The sequence below is a fragment of the Alosa sapidissima genome, chromosome 3, assembly GCF_018492685.1.
Source record: "Alosa sapidissima isolate fAloSap1 chromosome 3, fAloSap1.pri, whole genome shotgun sequence".
NCBI lineage: Eukaryota > Metazoa > Chordata > Actinopteri > Clupeiformes > Clupeidae > Alosa > Alosa sapidissima.
The window spans coordinates 13086933-13106932 of record NC_055959.1 but is presented as its reverse complement, the minus strand read 5'-3'; the positions used below and the strand labels follow the sequence as shown (position 1 = coordinate 13106932).

At 41.6% G+C, this 20000-nt stretch overlaps 1 protein-coding gene across 4 annotated transcripts in view; it reads right to left on the bottom strand.

The window, feature by feature from the left end:
* crhr1 (corticotropin releasing hormone receptor 1) overlaps nucleotides 1–20000 on the bottom strand; it is a 151371-nt gene that overhangs the window by 6189 nt on the left and 125182 nt on the right. The window contains exons 12-16 of one of the 4 annotated variants that reach the window (XR_006030702.1): nucleotides 18583–18668; nucleotides 13248–13383; nucleotides 7274–7315; nucleotides 393–1725; nucleotides 1–101 (exon numbers count right to left, since the gene is read on the bottom strand). The exon at nucleotides 1–101 is cut by the window's left edge and continues 6189 nt beyond it. Coding sequence is in view for 1 of the 4 variants with exons in the window: in XM_042085736.1 (XP_041941670.1) it covers nucleotides 1585–1725; nucleotides 7274–7315; nucleotides 13248–13383; nucleotides 18583–18668 (405 nt within the window). In the remaining 3 variants the exon portion in view is untranslated. Of the gene's footprint in view, nucleotides 1726–7273; nucleotides 7316–13247; nucleotides 13384–18582; nucleotides 18669–20000 lie in introns of all 4 variants that reach the window. The other 3 variants (XR_006030703.1, XR_006030701.1, XM_042085736.1) reach the window with 3 other exon arrangements.

Genomic DNA, 20000 nt, shown 5'->3' with positions numbered 1-20000 from the left:
AATAAAAGAGTGACAAACAAGGCAACCTGTAGTTTGAGGTTTGATACGCAATTTTCTGAGTTCCCGTTGGAAAGGGCTTATAGGAAAGGGTTGGCATCGGTCTGGGGGAAGTGGAAGATGTTTATCAACACTTTATTTGAAGGATACCTAGAGACTTTATAACACATTCATAAGCATACTGTAGTAGTACATGAACATAAACATAATTAGCTTTCATTTGCTTTTATACTGTAGATGTGTAGCTTGCTTGTTCTACTGTACATTAGAGACAACTTTTTTGTCAAAACTCTGCCAATTTATATCCGTTCCTTAACCCCCGCCCCCCACCCCCCAAACACTATCATAGGTGGTTCATACCCACACAAAGATTACTCCCCTCTATAAATGCTTACGGATGTGTTATGAAGACCCTGGACACAGATGTTGTCAAGACATCACACCTGTACAGAAAGCTTGCCTCCTGCAGGTAAAGTGCTGGATAGCGACATCCTTGGGTTGTCATCATCTGACAAAAAAATAAAATAAAACAGCTTTCTGATGTCAAATCAGATTTATAACACTGTACACACAGTTCTGTACCGAGGGGAATAAATGTATAATACTTCAAAGACACATATTACTGAGTGACGCGAGAACAAAGGGCAGTAGCCTGCACCGACCAGAGAGGGGAAAAAAAGTTCAGCATAAATAGCAGTTATAATAGTAAGCAAATCTGTTGGATGAGTCTTTGCACCATCCAATTTGGCCTCTGCAAACATGGACCTCTGACAGATTCCAAAGGTGTGATTTCCACAGTGGCAACAAAGACTCTCACATAAATCACAGCCCCTTAGTCAAGACTCAATTCAGCGTAAAATGTGAGCAAGATGGGTTTGTGTATTTTACCACTATAGATGTCTTTCTGCACCTTCTGGCTCAGTCATTTGTTTCTCTTCCTCTTAGACCTTGTCATTTTAAGTCTCCGCCGGGTGACAAACTGTGTCCCAGCTTCTGCTGTGGCCAGAGGTGGAGGTCATTAAGGAACTGAAACGGACCAGAGGAAATTGAACTTTTGATTGCTGCCAGTTGACAGAATCCCCTGCCAACATCCCTGGAGAGCTAAACCGTTAACAGATCATTTCTTTGACTCCTACAATCTGTCGGGTCAATCAAGTCCCATTCTCATTCTCACAGCCGCAAGACAACAGATGAAACAGTTACTTTCTGACCCTTCTACTGATCCAAAAAGCCTTTTGACTCTTGAGATTCCACCAAAACAAGTCGTGTGTCTCGTACAGTATGTGTGCCACATCTCCGTTCTACTGTCGTCCAATGTTGTAAATTGTTACTGACTGGAAAATTGTGTACCCTGTATGGACCTGTATGTTTTTTTTTTGTTTGTTTCATGGTCTCCCATTAGCTTAGCAGGACGAAGCAACAACTTGACATGACATGACATGACGTGACGCAACGCAATGTGACGAAGAGAGCCGGAGGTGTGTGCAGTGTAGGCTGTCGAGGAGGCGTGGTGGTGCAGTGGAACCAGAAGACCAAAGAGGCCATAGCCGCCAGTCGTCCAGCCAGCCCAGCCCAGAACCTTCTTCCTCACACGGCCGATGACTGCTTGATGCTGTGGAAGCTGACGCGAGTTGGCGAGGTCGGGATGGACATGGCGCGTGCCACACGTGCACGGATTGAGTGTTTGTCCTGCCAACGGTGCCACCTTTTCCGAACTGCAGACCGAACCTGAGGAGGGGAAAAGGTTCATAAATAAATATAGTATAGAATGTCACATATACAGTAATATATTAAAGTCATAAATTATGTCTTTAAAGTCAGAAAGAGGCCCTGTACTGTATGTTGCATTTTGCATCTAGCAGTTTCCCTATTGGCTGATAACGATTTATTTAAAAAAATGTATCAAAAGTTCCCCCTCCCCCATGGGGTATAGTATGTTAGCCCTTCGGCAAGAGTCAAGACGTGGGATCAAGAGATTCTGTTCTTGTTAGGCTAAACTAGTGGAAAAAATGTCTGTAAACAAATCCAGTAGCCAGAAAAGAAAAGAACATAAACAGAGCAAGAGCATAGACAATACAAAAAAGAGGCAGAAAACCCAAAGAAGGTGGATGATGAGGGGGGCTCAGTGTGTGACGTTGCTCCCCGGCCCAAAATAGCGTAGGAGCGGACCTGTTCATATGTTTACTGTAAAGCTATTTTAGCAAGAAATGATTAACATGGATGGCACTGTGGTGTAAAAATCACTAATGTAAAAAACACCTGAAGAAAGAAGAGTTATAAGCAGAAGCAACAGACGCAGGTGCTCTAGTTCTGCCTCGATGTTTGTGATGGACATCATGTCATACTGGATTAGTGAGCAGCTTGACGAGCCCTCTGCTGTGTGCCCGTATCTCCTCATGTGCATCAATCATGTGAAAGTGTTCCATGTCCTGATCAATGGAGCAGGTTTCTCTCTTGTAGTCCTGACCTACAAATCACTTAACCTCACTTTAATCCAGTGGTTCTCAAAGTGTGGGGAGGACCCCACTAGGGGGGAATAGAGACATGACAGGTGGGGCGCGATGAACAGGAGGATTTTCCCTCCCTTATATCTTTACCACTGCTCTAACTCTTTCAAACATACTGGGACCAACAGGACAGGCTTTTAACAGTCAAGTGCGCTGTGTTCATTTAATAGTTTAGTGAAAGAACCTATTGAGCTGTTGTTATGTGAACATTGGGTTTTGGATGAGATTCACAGCTAATCATTTTTTATTACTGTAGCTCCTTTTCAGCTCTGAAGGTGGAAAGCATATTCTGTTTGTAATTGGAGGTCAGAGAAATTTCCTTTGAACGTCAGGAATTGTGAAATAAAGCAATAACTCAAAAGACCTTGAATGTTTTTTAATGAGACTGTTTTTAGTGGCAGGCTAACGCATACCGTTGACTTGCGCTAGCTTAGCATCTGCAAACTCTGCAATTAGAAGGACTGGATGAAACGTGTTGAAAACGGTCTCCACTGATAAATATCACACTTGCTTACTTGGAAATGAGGTCCTATGTCCAAAATCCTGAACTTTAACCCAGTGGTCCTAACTGTTCTAGCAGGCAGGGTGTACCGGCCTTTATCACGTCTGTGCAGGCTTTAATTGGGCTTTGGATCTGTGGTGCCATTGCCTCCGATTCAGCAGCAGTCGAGGAACTGTAAGCATAAACTATATAGTATAGTATAGTATAGTATAGTATAGTATATATAGTATAGTATATATATAGTATATAAGTATTTGTCATCATTGGACATAACTGTTTTCTGTTGCGAGGTATCCTCAAGGGAGAGGAAAGTGAAAATGAAGATGGACTTCTTCATAAAATTGTACCCAACATTGAACTATTGTATCTACAATTCAGCTTTTTACATCTGGGCATTCTTTGTTGACCTAAAAAGATCTGTTTTTTCATGTATCTCACTCTGTGTGTGTGTGTGTGTATGTGTGTGTGTGTGTGTGTGTTTGTAGGCACTTGCATGCATACAGTACAGTATGTGGATGTATTGGTGTGTATGAGACAGAGAGAGAAAGCCAGACATAGAGCAAGAAAGAGAAAGTATTGAGGGAAAAGAGAAGCTGGTTCCTTTGAAGCGACATCACACACACACACACACACGCACACACACACATTGGACATGCACAAGAACAAAACAACACATTTTAATTAATGCACACAAATTCCTTTTTCTTGCTGCCAGACCCCTGAAGACGGCAGCTCCATGTTCATTCATGATAAAGCCCTCGATTACGCATGCATTCAGCACACGCTGGGCCTTAGACACCCTGCATACCCAAAACATTATGCTGATCAGCTCCACATTGTTCTCTACTTCATATGCTAAGTGAGTAGAACTAAAATAATTACTCTTTCTGGCTTTCTGTCGACACTCTCTCCCAGTAGCCCGAGGAGCCTCTGGTGTAAATGTCACATTCATTTAAAATGTAAAACCTCACGACTCCTTTTGCAGGGAGTCAAAGGTTGCCATGACCCAGATGCATGCTGGGAGCCTGCTCTGCTCTTTTCCTTTCGAAGCAGCGGTGATTTGAGGGTCTTCTCAGGTAGCCAGATGACAGCTTGTCAGTTTGACCACTCCGCATGGTTTGCGTATTTAACATTTACCTTGCCGGGGGCCGTATACCGGAATGTGTCACAGGAAGAGAAAGGACATGGGGCACCAAGCTTATACCATCCACCCAAGGTCAACAAGCCTTTTTCAATCCTCCACGTTTTTCCCTCTCCATGTTATCTAGCATGCTTCAGCTATTCCACTACCACTGAGGCTGATCATGTTCAGGTTTCATTTCATGTTGGGTTTGAGAGCTTCTTATCTGTTTAAAGATAAAAATAGCAGTGTTTCCCTTCAGGAGGAGCCCCGGCTTTTTTAAATGGAATGACATCACCAGCAACTGTGGCCAAGGTGAAGATGGGGTGTGGAGAGGGGAGAGGGAGGGAGAGAGAGAGTGCGGGCATTCACTTAATCAGAGCCTGTCACTCACCGAGAGCACTTCAGCATATGAAAAAGCACTTTTCACGGCTAATCAATGAAAGGAGTCCCCAGGAGGCTGTGGACTGTGTGCCAGATACGAACCGCATCTGAGCCAGACGCCAATCTGGGTGACTCTGGGAAAACCACTGAAACCTTAAACTGTCTTCCACTGACTCATTTAACCATTGGCATCAGAGAGGTTTGTTTATCCTCTCCCTGGCAGTAGACATAAAGACACAACACAGAAACCCACAGAAACCTCATTTGGTCTCATAGGAACATTTTTGCACTTAAAGTGCTTAGGGTCTATAGTGAAAGAAGGAAAAAAACCTGTGGAATCAATCTTAAAAGCTTTGTGTCAGTCAAAATGACATCTTTGAGCCATGGGTAGGGAATGACGGGGATGCCATACATGAGTTTCGGCCTTTGAATCCCAAACATTGCCTGCAGAAGCACAATCTCTTCATCCTCCTCTGAGAACAGTGTGCGACCTGCCATTGTCTCATCTTCCACAAAACTCGCTGTGTTCCTACTGTAAAGGCCGCTGTGTGTCTCAATGTGAGGTGGCTTCCTTCCTCGCAGACTCTTCTCTCTCCACTGATAAAATCCCTCTCTTTCTCCTGAAACCATTTTCTTTCAGGGACAATCAGGTCGTGCATTCAGGGACAACCAATAGAGTGCATATTTAAAGGGTATGAAAATCCAGTGAGTGCAGGCCACACTCATGAAACTGCCAGTCATGTCTATTGCAGCTGTGATCTCAGAGAGACCCCAGTAACGTTAGCGATCGATTGCCATTTGGGTTTGCTGACCATGGGGGTGTTGAGGCAAACAGAGAGAATCTGTCTCGAGGGAGCATACTGAATCAGAGCTGGGGTTTTAAATGGTGAACTCTGCACCACCTCTGCACCAGACTATTTGCTTTAGCTGAACTGGCACGTTGAGGGCGTGTGTTTTGGAGTAGAGGTCAAAGGTTAATGGGCGTGTCATCTCAACAGATCTTGGGTTGGGAGACTTGTAAGAAGTAGGTTGAGATTACTCTCATCTGCTGAAAGGGTGGCGAGACATGGCACAGATTTATGGTGGATGCAATTGGCTGATGGTGACAGATAGCTAAAACTCTAGGTTTAAAAATGGCAACCATCTCTTTGGCATCCTGTAATATGTATTTTATTCACCTCTGAAAATGAACTAAATTTCACCGGCAGTGTTTCACTTGACACTTTTTCAGTGTTAACGATAAATTTGAATCTGACAAGCTGAAATTGATGGTTATATTTAAGCCGTACTTTAAATGTTAGAGACTAAATAACCTGTGTGAAATTGCTAGATACTCAATCATCATTTCTTTCCACAGAAACTACGTTATTCCTTGATGTGCACTGCCAATGACTGACAAAATGAGCTCCCAAAATGAATGCCATTTGAGGAAACGCTCACAACCTGCCTTTAGCACTTGGCAAATTCAGTTTAGTCAAAGCTCAATGCTGGGAGCCTTTGGCATTCAAAGTAAGCTTTATTGAGATACATCTAAACCAAATTCAAGTGGCTATGACAAAAAATTAAACCCCTAGTACTAATTGCAAATTGCAGGTGCCGCACAAGTGAGCATAGGTGAGCAATAATGGGTGAGATTCACATCAGGTGAGGGGCTGTGTTGATGGCCTTTCTTTAATATGCCTGCATGGCACAAAACTGAAAATGCTTAAATGTCAGGGCAAAGCAGAATTGCCATTTTACATTCAATACAAGACATCTTCAAGAACAACAACGTCGTGCAGGAAAGATGAGGAAATTCACAAGCTGCTGTCCATTAGCGCTGATGCTGGAGTCATGAGGCAAAGGCATGGGCATACAACCAACACACTGAAGCTGTGCACAGGGAGCTGCTGTTTTGTATTCTTTGCGGTTTTCCTGTATGTTGCGCTCCACTCTTTCATTAGTGTTGCAAGATGCAACCCAGCACATGCAGTAGCAATACAAAAATATGCACTGCGCATCTGCATACATACCCCACCTCCTGCACTGCAAGCTCAACCCTTTCACCACCCACCCCTTTATCTCTGAGGATAATTGTTGCATCATAATGCGGAACTCTAGGTTCGCAAACATTCTGATCACATATTGTGACCTCAACAGGTTTTAAACCACCCAGAGTATTTACTGCATGTGGGAACATCTCTCACCCATGCAATGTCGGCCTGTGAGCTTCATATCTGAACACTCCAATCCGTTTGAAATCTGTTCCTGATTGTACATATATTTCCTGGAGGTCATGTGAGAGGACAGCTCTATTCTTTGCAACTGCGTGATAGAAAAAAACTGTGCTCTTGCAAACCATCCCTGTTGTTGTAGTTGCACAGCACTGTCAACTCTTTCTGAAGAGTACTTCTCCTCAGGGAGAACAGAAAAGCGTGTAATTCCTGCCAGATTTAGACCTGGCCACAATAAATATTTTATAGCGGTCGGCCATTTTAACTGCCTATTGACTACAGGACAGGGGTGTTGGAGTTGGGGTGTAGTTCGGAGTGGGCTTATTGATTCTGCTGTCCAGCCTTGGCAATCTGCATGGCCTAATTTAACTGGGCTGCTTTTAGGGCAGTTTAGCCTTTCAGTGGACGAAGGGAGAGGATGTGTTTCCAATATCCTCCTTAGAAGAAATTGAAGAAAGGTGGTAGTGGTTGTGGGGGTGGTGGAAAAACGGAGAGAGAGAGAGAGAGAGAGAGAGAGAGAGACTGAAAGGAGGATTATGAAATTGCTTACCTCACTGTTCAGAAAGCAGTAAAACACAGATACAAAAAAGCCCTGTGGGGGAGAGAGAGAGAGAGAGTTAACCATCTAAAGACATAAACAGCATCTCAGCTTTGATCATACACATTGATCATACACATTCATTTGAACTCCAGTCCACTATAAAAGGTAGTGAAATCCCCACTTAATGAAATCAGAACAATGGCAGTCTGTAGACAGTCGTCCCTCTTAGGCCTGTGTTTGATCTTATGGCTCTTTATCTGACTAATGCTGATTCCCCCTTTCAGACACAATCACACATCCCTATGGCCATGTCTTGTAGAGTCATACTGTACATTTTCATTGGGGAGTGTGGTTGAAAGCAAAAGCAGTGAGCCAGCCTCAGGCTAACTTACACGGGTGAAGTACTGAATACCAATACACATGTATCTGCCAGTACTCATGCAATATGTGCATTAATTAACAGGTGGCACTGGGAGTGCATCAATGTATTAGGTCAGTGGGTCAGTGGGATTTTACACTTTTACAAGCCTTGAGGACTTGGGGCCGAATTCTCTAAGCCCTTTTTACACACTTTTCAGTTATGCGCATTCTCCCATTCCCGCTTCTGTCACACCCATAGCGAGCAAGGTCGAAATCAAGGCAGCCTTATAAAAGAGGCGTGATTTTAAAATAGAACCAGACTGATCCATCACCTCGTTAATTTAGGTTGATTTGAAAACGTGGAAGGTGGACTTTCCCATTTACCTTCTGAATGCCATTTAAATCCAGAAAGAAAACAAACTAGTCTTTGATTTTGAAAATGTAATTTGCAAGCAAGGCGAACTGAATAGCAAATGACCTACATGGTGTGTCATCACATAGCCTAACAAAGAACTGACTTTACAAAATGTCACTTTTGCTCTGAAGTTTGTTTATAAAGAGTCAAGACGTGCTTGAGGTGTTTAGATTCATAATTAAAGGATAATTCCGGTATTTAGCACTGAACTAGAGTAGTCCACACAGAAATTTTGACGATGGGTCCTGTCTCGACTTTCTGACTCGTTTTGAATCGCCTTTGACTGTTCAGAGTGGCTGGCATGCACAAACATGTCCTTAAAACAACATTCGTTAACATTCGTTTTCAAAACTGTGCAACTCACCTAGTGGTTAGTGGTGTTCGTTGATTATTAAAAACAAATATATCGGCGCAATGTATGATTTCAATCTGTGTTATTTGCTATCATGTAACTATTTTTTCAGATACCTCACAACCGCATATAAACTTCCGCTCAATATTTGAGTCTGAAGCATAGACAGTAAAAGACACACCAAAAACAACCAAATGTAAACAGACCTTCCGGTAGCACAGTAATGAGTGCAATGAGTCTTCCAACAGAAATCAATGGGATTTTACAAAATGCTAAATAAAACACGACAGAAACTGTATTTCGCTACACTACTTGTTTTGGAACATCAACAAACATCACTAACCACTCAGTGAGTTGCACAGTTTTAAAAACGAACGTTAAGGGTTGTTTTAAGGACATGTTTGTGCATGCCCATAGCCAGCCACTCTGAAACAGTCAAAGGCGATTCAAAGCGCGTCAGAAAGTCGAGACAGGACCCATCGTCAAAATTTCGGTGCCGACCACTCTAGTTCATCCAAAACAAACCAGAAAAGGGACTCAAAGTGCTAAATACTGGAATTATCCTTTAACTCACTGTTGAGAAAGAAAGTCAGCTGCTTCTCAAAATTTAACAGTGGTGGAATGTAACGAAGTACAAAACGAAGTACATTTCTACAACACCATTGTTCCTTTTTACGATACATTTTATGGTCAGATTTTTTTTCTCTCTGACAAACACGTTTGTTTTACCAGGGGGCGGGGCATAGGCGGAGTTTGACATTCGAGCCAGGGGGGGCAGACAAAAAAAAATAAAAAATTGTAGCAGCTGGCCTGGCCTACCACTTGGGGAACACAGCATGAGCACATGGAGAAAACAAACATGCTAAATAAAGATATATATATAATTACATTGTAACAATTTAACAATTCCTCCTTATGAAATCCAATGCAGCACGGTTCTCTTGAAACGCAATAGACAGGGGTGTCGCCTAGCAGTTGAAAACATTCGGGGCTTAGCCCATAGAGTCTGGTTGCTGCTCACTTTTGATAAATTAATCCACCGCCTCTAGCCTCATTTGTGCCACATTGATTGAATATTTTGTACAATCATATTTTGTCAATTAAATAATGTAATGACCTGTTGCCATCTTGACATTTCTGTTTGCTATTAAAAACGAACTATATAGCCTAGTGTAACGGATGCTAGCTAGCTGTGCTTGTGGAACTTTGGTAAACCTCCGACGCCTCAAGAGTGCTGCTGGCATGCGAGCCACCTAGCAGAGTGGAGTTTTAAATAACAAGATGCATCGGTTCATGTATGCTTAGCTTAAGGAGAACGATACATTGAAAACTCAAATTCTACAAAGGCAAAGTAAGTAAACTCCAAACTGTAGGCTATTGAGTGCAGGGCAGACCTAAATCATGGAGAGAACTCCAAGAATCAAAGGAAGTGTTCACCTACAGTCTGATGCCTCTCCAAACACAGAAACGAAGCGCAATCACGCCATTACGTTAAGACATGTTAAGAAAAAAATATTCATATTTTGCTGTAATCCAATGACACGAAAAAAAGTAATTCACAGTGATCAGTAGGCCTAGATACACAAAATGGGTCATCTAGCCAGGCCTACGCGCGTCACATTCACCAGCCAGTTCCAAACAGGTGAACAAGGCTTCGTCACTTTGTTGTTTAAACAAAGTGGTATAAAAAGTCCAAATCTACACACAACGCAAAACCAATTAGTAAGCTGACAGGACATTTATATACATAGCATTTAGGCAACCTTTATTGCAACCTTGGCACAGCAAGATGTCCATACTAGTGCAACAGTAATTTTCATTTTTTGCGTCCTGCATGCCTCATCAGTTTGGCCGTAATGTCGCTTTCGATGTGAAGGATCGCAAGAAAAGAAAACCTGGCTGCTCCCATCATCAACCGCAGCCCGTTCCTTATATTGTTCTTTTGTGTTATTTAAATTATTTTCAAAATATCTGGTCATGCCAGACGTATTTCACTAATTTTTGAAACAATGCAATTACCAGAATAGCAACCCGCGTATGGGGCGGGGTTGCTATTCTGGAGCGCTACGTGCCCAGCTTCTAAATCTTTGAAACATAAGCTTCTAGTCTAGACCAGGCAAAGCGTGAGCTTGTAGCCATCTGCATTCGGTAGGCCATATTCACCAGACCCATGGCTACACTGGACATGCAACTGTGTTTCTCTGTCTGTTATCTGCAGCGTTAGGGCCTCCTCTCCGATGAGATTGCTATCCGCGGTTCAGCGAAGTTACAGGCTATGCCCATGCTTCTGTCACACGTCTGATCATTTGCGGCACAAATGAATGGTAGACTATTATAGAACCGCTGGCCGAAAAAAAATCTTAATTCTTAATTGTGTGTGATCAAATAAAGAGGCATAGCCTACAATTGGGGGGTAGAAATGTCTATTCAATGTCTATTCAATGTCTATGTGCGTCTGCGGAAGTGAAACTGAACCTAATCATAGACACCTTTCTCAGCAACTTTTCTGTTCAATCAGCAGAATTGGCATTACGATCCACCAGACGTTTCCCTGGTCTACCCCGTTAAACTTCAGGCTCTCGTGTTTTGCTGAATGATATACTCAGCAGATCACCCTAGTAGATAACCAGAATTACAGTCTCTAGAATTGTAGGTCAGAATGTAAACTGGGCCACAGATGGTAAGCACAATTGCATTAGCTTAAAACTATCTTGTCGAGTATAACCTAAAACTAGCTTAATTAAAATGCCACAGCCCATACTAATTTTTCTTTTAGAATATAGATATTAAGAGAATAAATCATTATGCAAATACTTTTACTTTTAATACTTAAAGTACATTTAAAAGCAGGTACTTTTTACTTTTACTTAAGTAGGGTTGTCATTGTGGTACTTTTACTTTTACTAAAGTAAATATTTCTCTGTGTATTTGTACTTTTACTTAAGTACTGAGATTCAGTACTTCCTCCACCACTGAAATTCAATCAATTTATCTATAACAAAGCTGTCTGACATCTGCAGTTTCGAATACAGACTGGCATAACAATATCAGCCACCATTACAAATGCATCAGAGATGGGAGAATATAAACAATGCTGTTCGACAATAGTGCAGGTGTCTGGATGACTTTGGTAAAGTTGGAAAGAAATGGACAAATTCCAACGAAGTAGGCTATGGGATGCTGACTTCATGTCAAGTTAAAACTGAAGATGCACAGTCGGTAAGCTCCAATACCCAAACCTGGTGATTATAACAGGGTTTTCCCTATTTAACAATGTAGCCTCATTGACAAGGTATTATCAGGAAATATGCCAATGTTGTGACAATGTAATGGGAAGAAGAGGCTGTAAGTGGTTTGTACTCTGAAGTGAAGTGAACTAGACAAAGTTTTGCAAAAAGGAGCAACTAGTTTTAATAGAAAGCAAGAGCAGGCGTTTCAGCCATCTGGCTATTCACAATGCCCACTGCAAGCATTGAGATTGGCAGCTCTGTAGTTTGTCTGTCAGAAGGAACTTTCTTCATTTGTCTTTTCTTGTTCTTTTCTCTTCTTTGGGTAACACCCTTCCACTATCAGTAAAAGCTCCCTTGCTATATCAACAACTAAACTTATTTCATGAATGTTATTAATGGGGATGTGTATCAACTTGATACTTCTCTTTGTGATAGCGTGATAGTGAGATGTGTTGGAGAAGATGGATCCAATTTGAGGTGTAACAGCACAGTTCAGAGGTTACTCTGTGTGGGTTGAATCAACTTGATACTTCTCTTTGTGATAGCGTGATAGTGAGATGTGATGGAGAAGATGGATCCAATTTGAGGTGTAACAGCACAGTTCAGAGGCTACTCTGTGTGGGTTTATAGCACAGGGGTCCTTTTTAACAAACACCAAGGAGAGGAGAGAGAGAGAGAGTGACAAGAGAGAGAGAGTGTGACAAGACCAACCTGGACTAAAGGAGAACTAAAAAAGCTGATATGTGCTTAGTCAAAGGCTAGGACTGGGCGATATATCGATATAAAAGATATATCGATATATTTTAAAATGCGATATGGAATTAGACCATATTGCATATATCGATATAGTTCAAATTTGCGCCGTGATCCTTGCTCCATGCAAGCCGCTGACCCGAGCTCTCTGCACTGCCGTGAAACTGCACGCTACTTTTCTCATATAAATATATTTATTTCAGAAAAAGATTGGCCTATTTTATTTTATAGGCTATTTTTATTTAAGATATTTTTTTTATTTAAATGTGCACCTTACGGAGCTTTGATTTCAAAAAAGGCACTCCAGTTTTATGTTTACATTTTATTGTTATTTGAGTAGTGAGTTTTCAATAAAACTACTCATATTTGACTGAACATTTAATTTTACAGCTCTAACTTTGCGGAAAAAATATCAGGATATATATCGTATATCGATATTCAACCTAAATATATCGGGATATGACTTTTGGTCCATATCGCCCAGCCCTATCAAAGGCCATGGTGAGCTTGGGTTCCTTGTCAGAAATGGGAAACCAGCCTTCAGAAAGTAAAAGTCCTGCCACATATTTGGTCCAACTAATCAGTAAACCAGCTGACATTTTGTAGAGCACTACGCTAAAGTCGAATACATTTTCATTACAACTTATCTACATTGATTTTGAACATTTCAATTGGAAACCCTCTTTGAACAGACTGAAAGGGTCTATCTGTGCTCCTTGTGAGAGTACTCTTGGTTTTCTTTATCAAGTGACTTGGCAACTTTGAAACTCTGAGTGCTTTACAAGTGTTTTCAAAAATATCCAAAAGAAAACAGCACATTACTACCACAGCAAAGTGGTTTGGTGATTGGCCTTTTCGTTGGTGCTACTGTACCTGGAAGGACTCTAGAAAGGAGTTGAAGTAGATGAAAACGATCTGGGAGATCTCGTCTTCACCCGGGTTGACAAAGAACAGCATGTAGGTGATGCCCAGGAGCGGCAAGAGTACTAGAGTGGCCTTCACAGCTTTCCTGTTGGGGGAAAAGACACAGGAGAGTTCACATTTGGGACTCTTTTTGTTGTGAATAAACAGCTGATGGAATTTGGTTGCATATGTACTGATGCTAAGATATGTTATATTTAGCTGGATAGCTAGCCTTTTGACATAGCATACACAAGTAGATAAGCAACAAACTACTGTTAAAAACAAAAAACAAAACACGTTTGACCACTAGGCACTTTACATCTTTTTATGTTTTTCAACACTTACAAAATTAGGAATTGTTACAAGACAAGAGTCGTCCTGACTGAAATAAATGCAAAGCCTGCCACAATAGAAAGTAATATATATATTTGATATGCTGTCTGAAAAGTGAAATTATTACTTTGGCTTTGGTGAGCCAACCAGCATTGTGGTCAGCTGACAACATGCAATTCACAGCATACTGGGTGTCATGGAAAACTATGACCAGTGCCAAAGTGATACTTTATGCATAAGACAAAATCACATTATAACAGTCTGACCATTAGCAGCATCATCCTCACACTACTCAGCAGGGAAGAAGAGGAACACAGGTGCCCACCATCTGTGACATGTTTTAGACCAAATGCTTACCCATCTCCCCAGATACAGTACATACTTACATGCATACAGTATGCGTGCGCGCGCACACACACACACACACACACACACACACACACACACACACACACATTGACCTGGATAGTTAATGTTACCCATGTCTAAATATAGTTCACATTTGAGCTGAAGTATTTGTGTGTTTGTTCCTTTATGTATGAATGTGTGTAACGTGTACATTATGATCTACTCATCTCCAGCTTAAAGAGATCCATATGATTGCCCCACTGTGTTCTATGATGATGATGATGATCTTTGTTCTGTAATTATTCAGTTACGTGAAGCATTTATGAATAAGAAATAAATGTGCTTTTCCTGCACCTTTCACTTACACTTAACTGCGTTTCAGAAGCGCACCTATAACTTCAAGACAAGAGCATGCAGATTTGACAGGAGTTTTAAAATTATTTATTCCCTGTTTCTTTGGTGCCACTCCCAATGATTGTAGTTTTGTTTTAGACGTCAAATCCTATTTTAATCAGAACTCACTGTGGTCCTATTGTGTGTGTTTGTGCTTGCCTACAAATCTAGAATTACTATGTCACAATTCATGTGTGTGTGTGTGTGTGTGTGTGTCAAGTCAAGTCAAGTCAAGTTTATTTATATAGCGCATTTAATACACAGAGGTCATTCAATGTGCTTTACATAAACAAAACCAAACAATAATAACAAATAAAAGCATAGAAGGGCAATATAGTCAAAGAATCGTTAAAAGGTATAGATCATAATAAAAAGAAAACATAAAACACAAGGTAAAATCATTTAAAAATAAAGAATAATTAGTAAGCAAAAACAAAGGCAAAAGTAGTAAAAAAAGTAATAAAAGACAAGGTAGAATAATTATCAAGGCAGATTCAGAATTTGTAATTCAGTTAGCAGAAAGCATCAGTTAGCAGAAAGCATCTGAGAACAGTTTGGATTTAAAACTGGCTACAGTTGGGGCCTTTTTGATGTCATCCGAAAGTTGGTTCCACAGCTGAGCCGCATAGCAGCTAAAAGCTGCTTCACCATGTTTAGTTCTAACTGTAGGTTTTACTAGCAGGTTTTTCACCTGGGACCTGAGAGGACGAGAAGGTGTGTACTGCTGAAGCATGTCTGACAAGTATTTAGGTCCTGCTCCATTTACTGATTTATAAACAAGCAATAGTGCTTTAAAGTCAATTCTGTGACTTACTGGAATGTTAGAATCCTAGCTGCTGCATTTTGTATCACCTGAAGCTGTTTAATAGTCTTTTTAGGAAGGCCTGTGAACAGTCCATTGCAGCAATCAACCTGTGTGTGTGTGTGTGTGTGTGTGTGTGTGTGTGTGTGTGTGTGTGTGTGTGTGTGTGCGTGCGTGCACAAAATCACACCTGTGTGTATGCCTGCCTGTCTGTATGTGTGCATGTCTAAACTTCTATTCCTGCACAGTCATTCTTGATCCATTAAAGGCATTTCCTGCATAAAGGCAATCCTGCGGTAACACACACTCAAGTAATAACACACGGCTGCAGATTACAGCACACATATCACTGAAAAATTACTTCAACAACTACAACACACTGCATTTTATATACCACTTTTTAAGGCACTCAAAGCACTTTTAAAGTGAAGGGGGAACCTCACTAACCACCAATGTGTAGCACCCACCTATAAGTAAGGGATAATGTATAGAACGCCGGTCATTATTGGAAAAATAGGTCAAACAGGGCAAACCGGATCACGACGCGCAGCGGAGGGGTCTGTTCCGCCCTGAAGGGACTTATTTTTCCATTAATGACCGGCATTCTATACATTATCCCGCTTATTACACGGCTACTTGCCAAAACGAAACAATAAACTCCCCACAACATGACTCTTTAGCCTACATAGCCTAGGCTATAGCCTATTTGTTACCGTTCATCGTGGCTTTTGCTGAGAAACAAATAGTTCGCAACAACACACGCTGAACTTGAATCAAACATTCTTTAGAACACAGCTGATCAACCGTCTGCTTTTTTTACTTTTGAACAGGGCTCCGAACCGGTAAAGGAACGAAAACGAAAACCGAAAACGAACGGAATTTTACGAGGAGCAGAAAACGGAAATGAAAACAAAATGGTCTTCAACTGTTCCGGAACAGAAACGTTATTCTGAAATCCACAAAACCGGTTAATAACGTTTTTTTTCCGTTCTCTTTCGTGCTCTATTTTATAAAATTTCACAAAAGCATATCCTATGTCAGGGAGACTATTTCCGGTTGTGCGAAAAGCAAGCCCGCATCTACACTGTTAATGTGAGCTTCGGATCTTAGGCCAGCTCGTAGCGTAGGCTACTGAAACTGATTTGGAAATTGTTTGTAGCCTATGCGTAATAGCCTATTTTGCCTGTCCACGCCTTGTCGTTTTAAAGTCGGGATTTGATATGTAGAAGAGTTAAACGGGAAATTTGAGATAGGCCTTGTCAGCAACAGACAGGTTCGTTTATAAACAGGGTTGGAATTATAGCGCAAGCCTTTGAAGATCTCCATATGGATAAAACTTAGGCTACACCAGGTAAGGAGTTTAGCACGTATCCAGAAATATTTTTGATAAGAAATTATTTATAGACATAGGTTAGGCCTACAGTAAGTCTGTAGGCTATGGGATGGATAGCCCATCTGAATGTTTTCGGATGCCGCCTGTGATTTATTTTTGGGCATAGCTACGGTAAAATCAAGGCTAGGCTAAATCAAGCGGAAATAATGAGTACGTCTATTCTAAGTGGGCAGCCGTGGCCCACTGGTTAGCACTCTGGACTTGTAACCGGAGGGTTGCCGGTTCGAGCCCCGACCATTGGGCCGCGGCTGAAGTGCCCTTGAGCAAGGCACCTAACCCCTCACTGCTCCCTGAGTGCTGCCGTTGTAGCAGGCAGCTCACTGCGCCGGGATTAGTGTGTGCTTCACCTCACTGTGTGTTCACTGTGTGCTGTTTGTAAGTCACTAATTCACCGATTGGGTTAAATGCAGAGACCAAATTTCCCTCACGGGATCAAAAAAGTATATATACTTATACTTAAGGTAAAGTCCACTAAAATAGACTTGATAGGCCCGCCAAACACTGCCGGAACTTTAAGAACGAACGATATTTTGCGTTCCGAACCGGTTCAGGACAGATATGTTGGTGGCGGAACGCATGCAAGAACGAAAACGTTAAACATAGGCCTACCTGAACCGTTCGGAACGGAACGTTTGAAAAATAATTTCGTTTTCAAGCCCTGCTTTTGAATGAAGTTCCAGTAGTTGCGGAGTGATATGAAAGACCTGAATTAGAAGCACAAACTCCGTTGCCATTTACAGCGGTCATTATTTTGAGGTCCTTTAGTCGAAAATAATGACCGCTAGAACTTTGGGAAATCCCATTCAAGTCAGTGGAGCGTTCTACTTGCATTGTGAAGAGCCGTGTAATAAGCAATCTATAAAGGCTGCAGGCTGTTTTGATAACAGTATATCACTGTATAACAATATAATAATAATAATAATAATAATAATAATAACAATAATAATAATAATAATACAAATAATCATAATAATCATAATAATGTTGGTTATATAGGTGTGTGTGTGTGTGTGTGTGTGTGTGTGTGAATTCTGTGATGCAGAGTGATGTGTGGTGAATGCTGTGTAGATGTGTTATGCAACTGGGCTCTTTCAGAGGCAGCTGTGGTGTTTTACACATCCATCCCACCTGCCATTTTGTGCCGTCACTGCAGGCAATTAAAGAGAGTGATTAGGTGGGAGGTAACGCTAGCAAGAGAGAGAGAGAGAGAGAGAGAGAGAGGGAAAGAGAGAAAGAGAGAGAGAGAGAGAGAAAGAGAGAGAGAGAGAGATGGAGTAAAGGGTTATGACTGCCATAGCTCACTGACTGACTGCTGTGTTAATGCAATTACCACACATGACGGCACCTTACCGGTGGGGGAAAGAGAGAGTTAGAGCGAGAGACAGACAGATAGAATGAGACAGACAGAAAACAATCAGGGCTGACAAATGATGCCATTACACTACACAGGAGGAGAATCTGATTATCAATTCCTAATTAGTGGCTGTGAATGATAAATTGAACACATCCTGCCATTACGCTAGTTAAATAATATCATCAGAAAGTCACACTTACTGATCACACGACAACTGTCAGGAAGGGGAGGGGGATAATTAGGAGGTTTAGCGGAAGAAATGAATGGCATTCTCAGAGGGAATGCATAAATGTGCACAGCAGACTAATATGCAAATCTCCTCAGGGTATTAGCACTCACAGCCAATACGCACACACACACACACACACACACACACACACACACACACACACACACACATGGGACTAAATAACCCAAAGTTGTTCACTGTTCACAAACATGCCTACACATACACTGCTTTTTTTTTTAATTTCCACACACACACACACACACACACACACACACACACACACACACTAAAGCTGCAACCTTAACTTCTCTGCATTTTCGCCGGCAGTCACGATAGGGGTGGGTGCGGTAGAGTGATATGGTAGCACACACACACACACACACACACACACACACACACACACACATACTACTTGCAATGTTATTCAGTGTTCAATCAGACTGACACTCTCACCTGTACTGAATGGTCTCTGATGTCGTTGAGGCTCTGAGCTTGGTCATCAGGATTCTGACAATGTTGAAGAGAAAAATGAAGTTGATCTGTGAAAGAAAGAACAGATTTCATGAAAGAGTAGATTCACGCACACACACCCCACACAAGCACACAAACACACACACATACCATCAACTACTTCACTGTCAGCAGATGACTTTGCAACATTTTTCACTGAAAAAGTTGCTAAAATAAGTGCTCAGTTTGATGCACCTATAAGGAGGGCTTTGCCTTGTGTTAGTATGACAGCATCATTGGACTCTTTCTCTCCTCTTGATGAGGAACCAGTCTCTCAATTGCTTCAGCGAAGTCGTCCAACAACATGTCCATTGGATCCTGTCCCACCCACTCTTCTACAGTCTATCTCACCCGCTGTTCTACCAGCAGTCACACATGTATTTAATGCTTCACTCAGTTCTGGAATAGTTCCTTATTCTTTTAAACAGGCTAGGGTTACACCTCTGCTAAAGAAAAGTAAACTTAATCCAACTGAGTTGAAGAACTACAGACCTGTCTCCCTTCTTCCTTTGTTGTCAAAGGTTTTGGAGAAAGTGGTCTTCAAGCAAGTTTGTGACTTTCTTCATCAGAATGATCTACTAGACCCTATGCAGTCTGGTTTCAAGAGTGGTCATTCTACTGAAACTGCTCTTCTGTCTGTGACTGAAGCTTTGATAGTAGCTAAGTCCTCTGCTCAGTCATCAGTATTAATTCTACTAGATTTATCTGCAGGGTTTGATACTGTTAACCATGCCATTCTCCTTTCTATACTATCTGAACTGGGAATTTTTGGAAAAGCTCTTGACTGGTTTGAATCTTACCTTAAAGGGCGTTCTTTCAACGTGTCTTGGCAGGGACAGCTATCTAAGTCTCATGACCTCACCACAGGTGTGCCTCAGGGATCAGTATTAGGACCCTTGCTTTTCTCTATTTACACCACTTCCTTAGGTGAGACCATTCGCTCCCATGGATTTGACTATCACTGTTATGCAGACGATACTCAACTTTACCTGTCTTTCCCACCTGATGACTAGCGTTTCCCACCGGATTTCTGCATGCCTTAAGGATATTTCAGCCTGGATGAAAGATCGGCACCTTCATCTTAATCTCTCAAAAACAGAGTTTTTGGTGTTTCCAGCTAAAACAGCTATTCCCCAACAGATTAACATCCAGCTTGACTCAACTTCACTGACCCCAACTAGATCGGCACGTAACTTGAGCGTTGTAATTGATGACCGACTTAACTTCTCTGAGCATGTAGCTTCTATTGCAAAATCATGTGGGTTTATGCTTTACCATTACCATTACCATTTAACATTAGGAAGATCAGACCTTATCTGACACAAGATTCCACACAACTTCTTGTTCAGACCATGGTCATC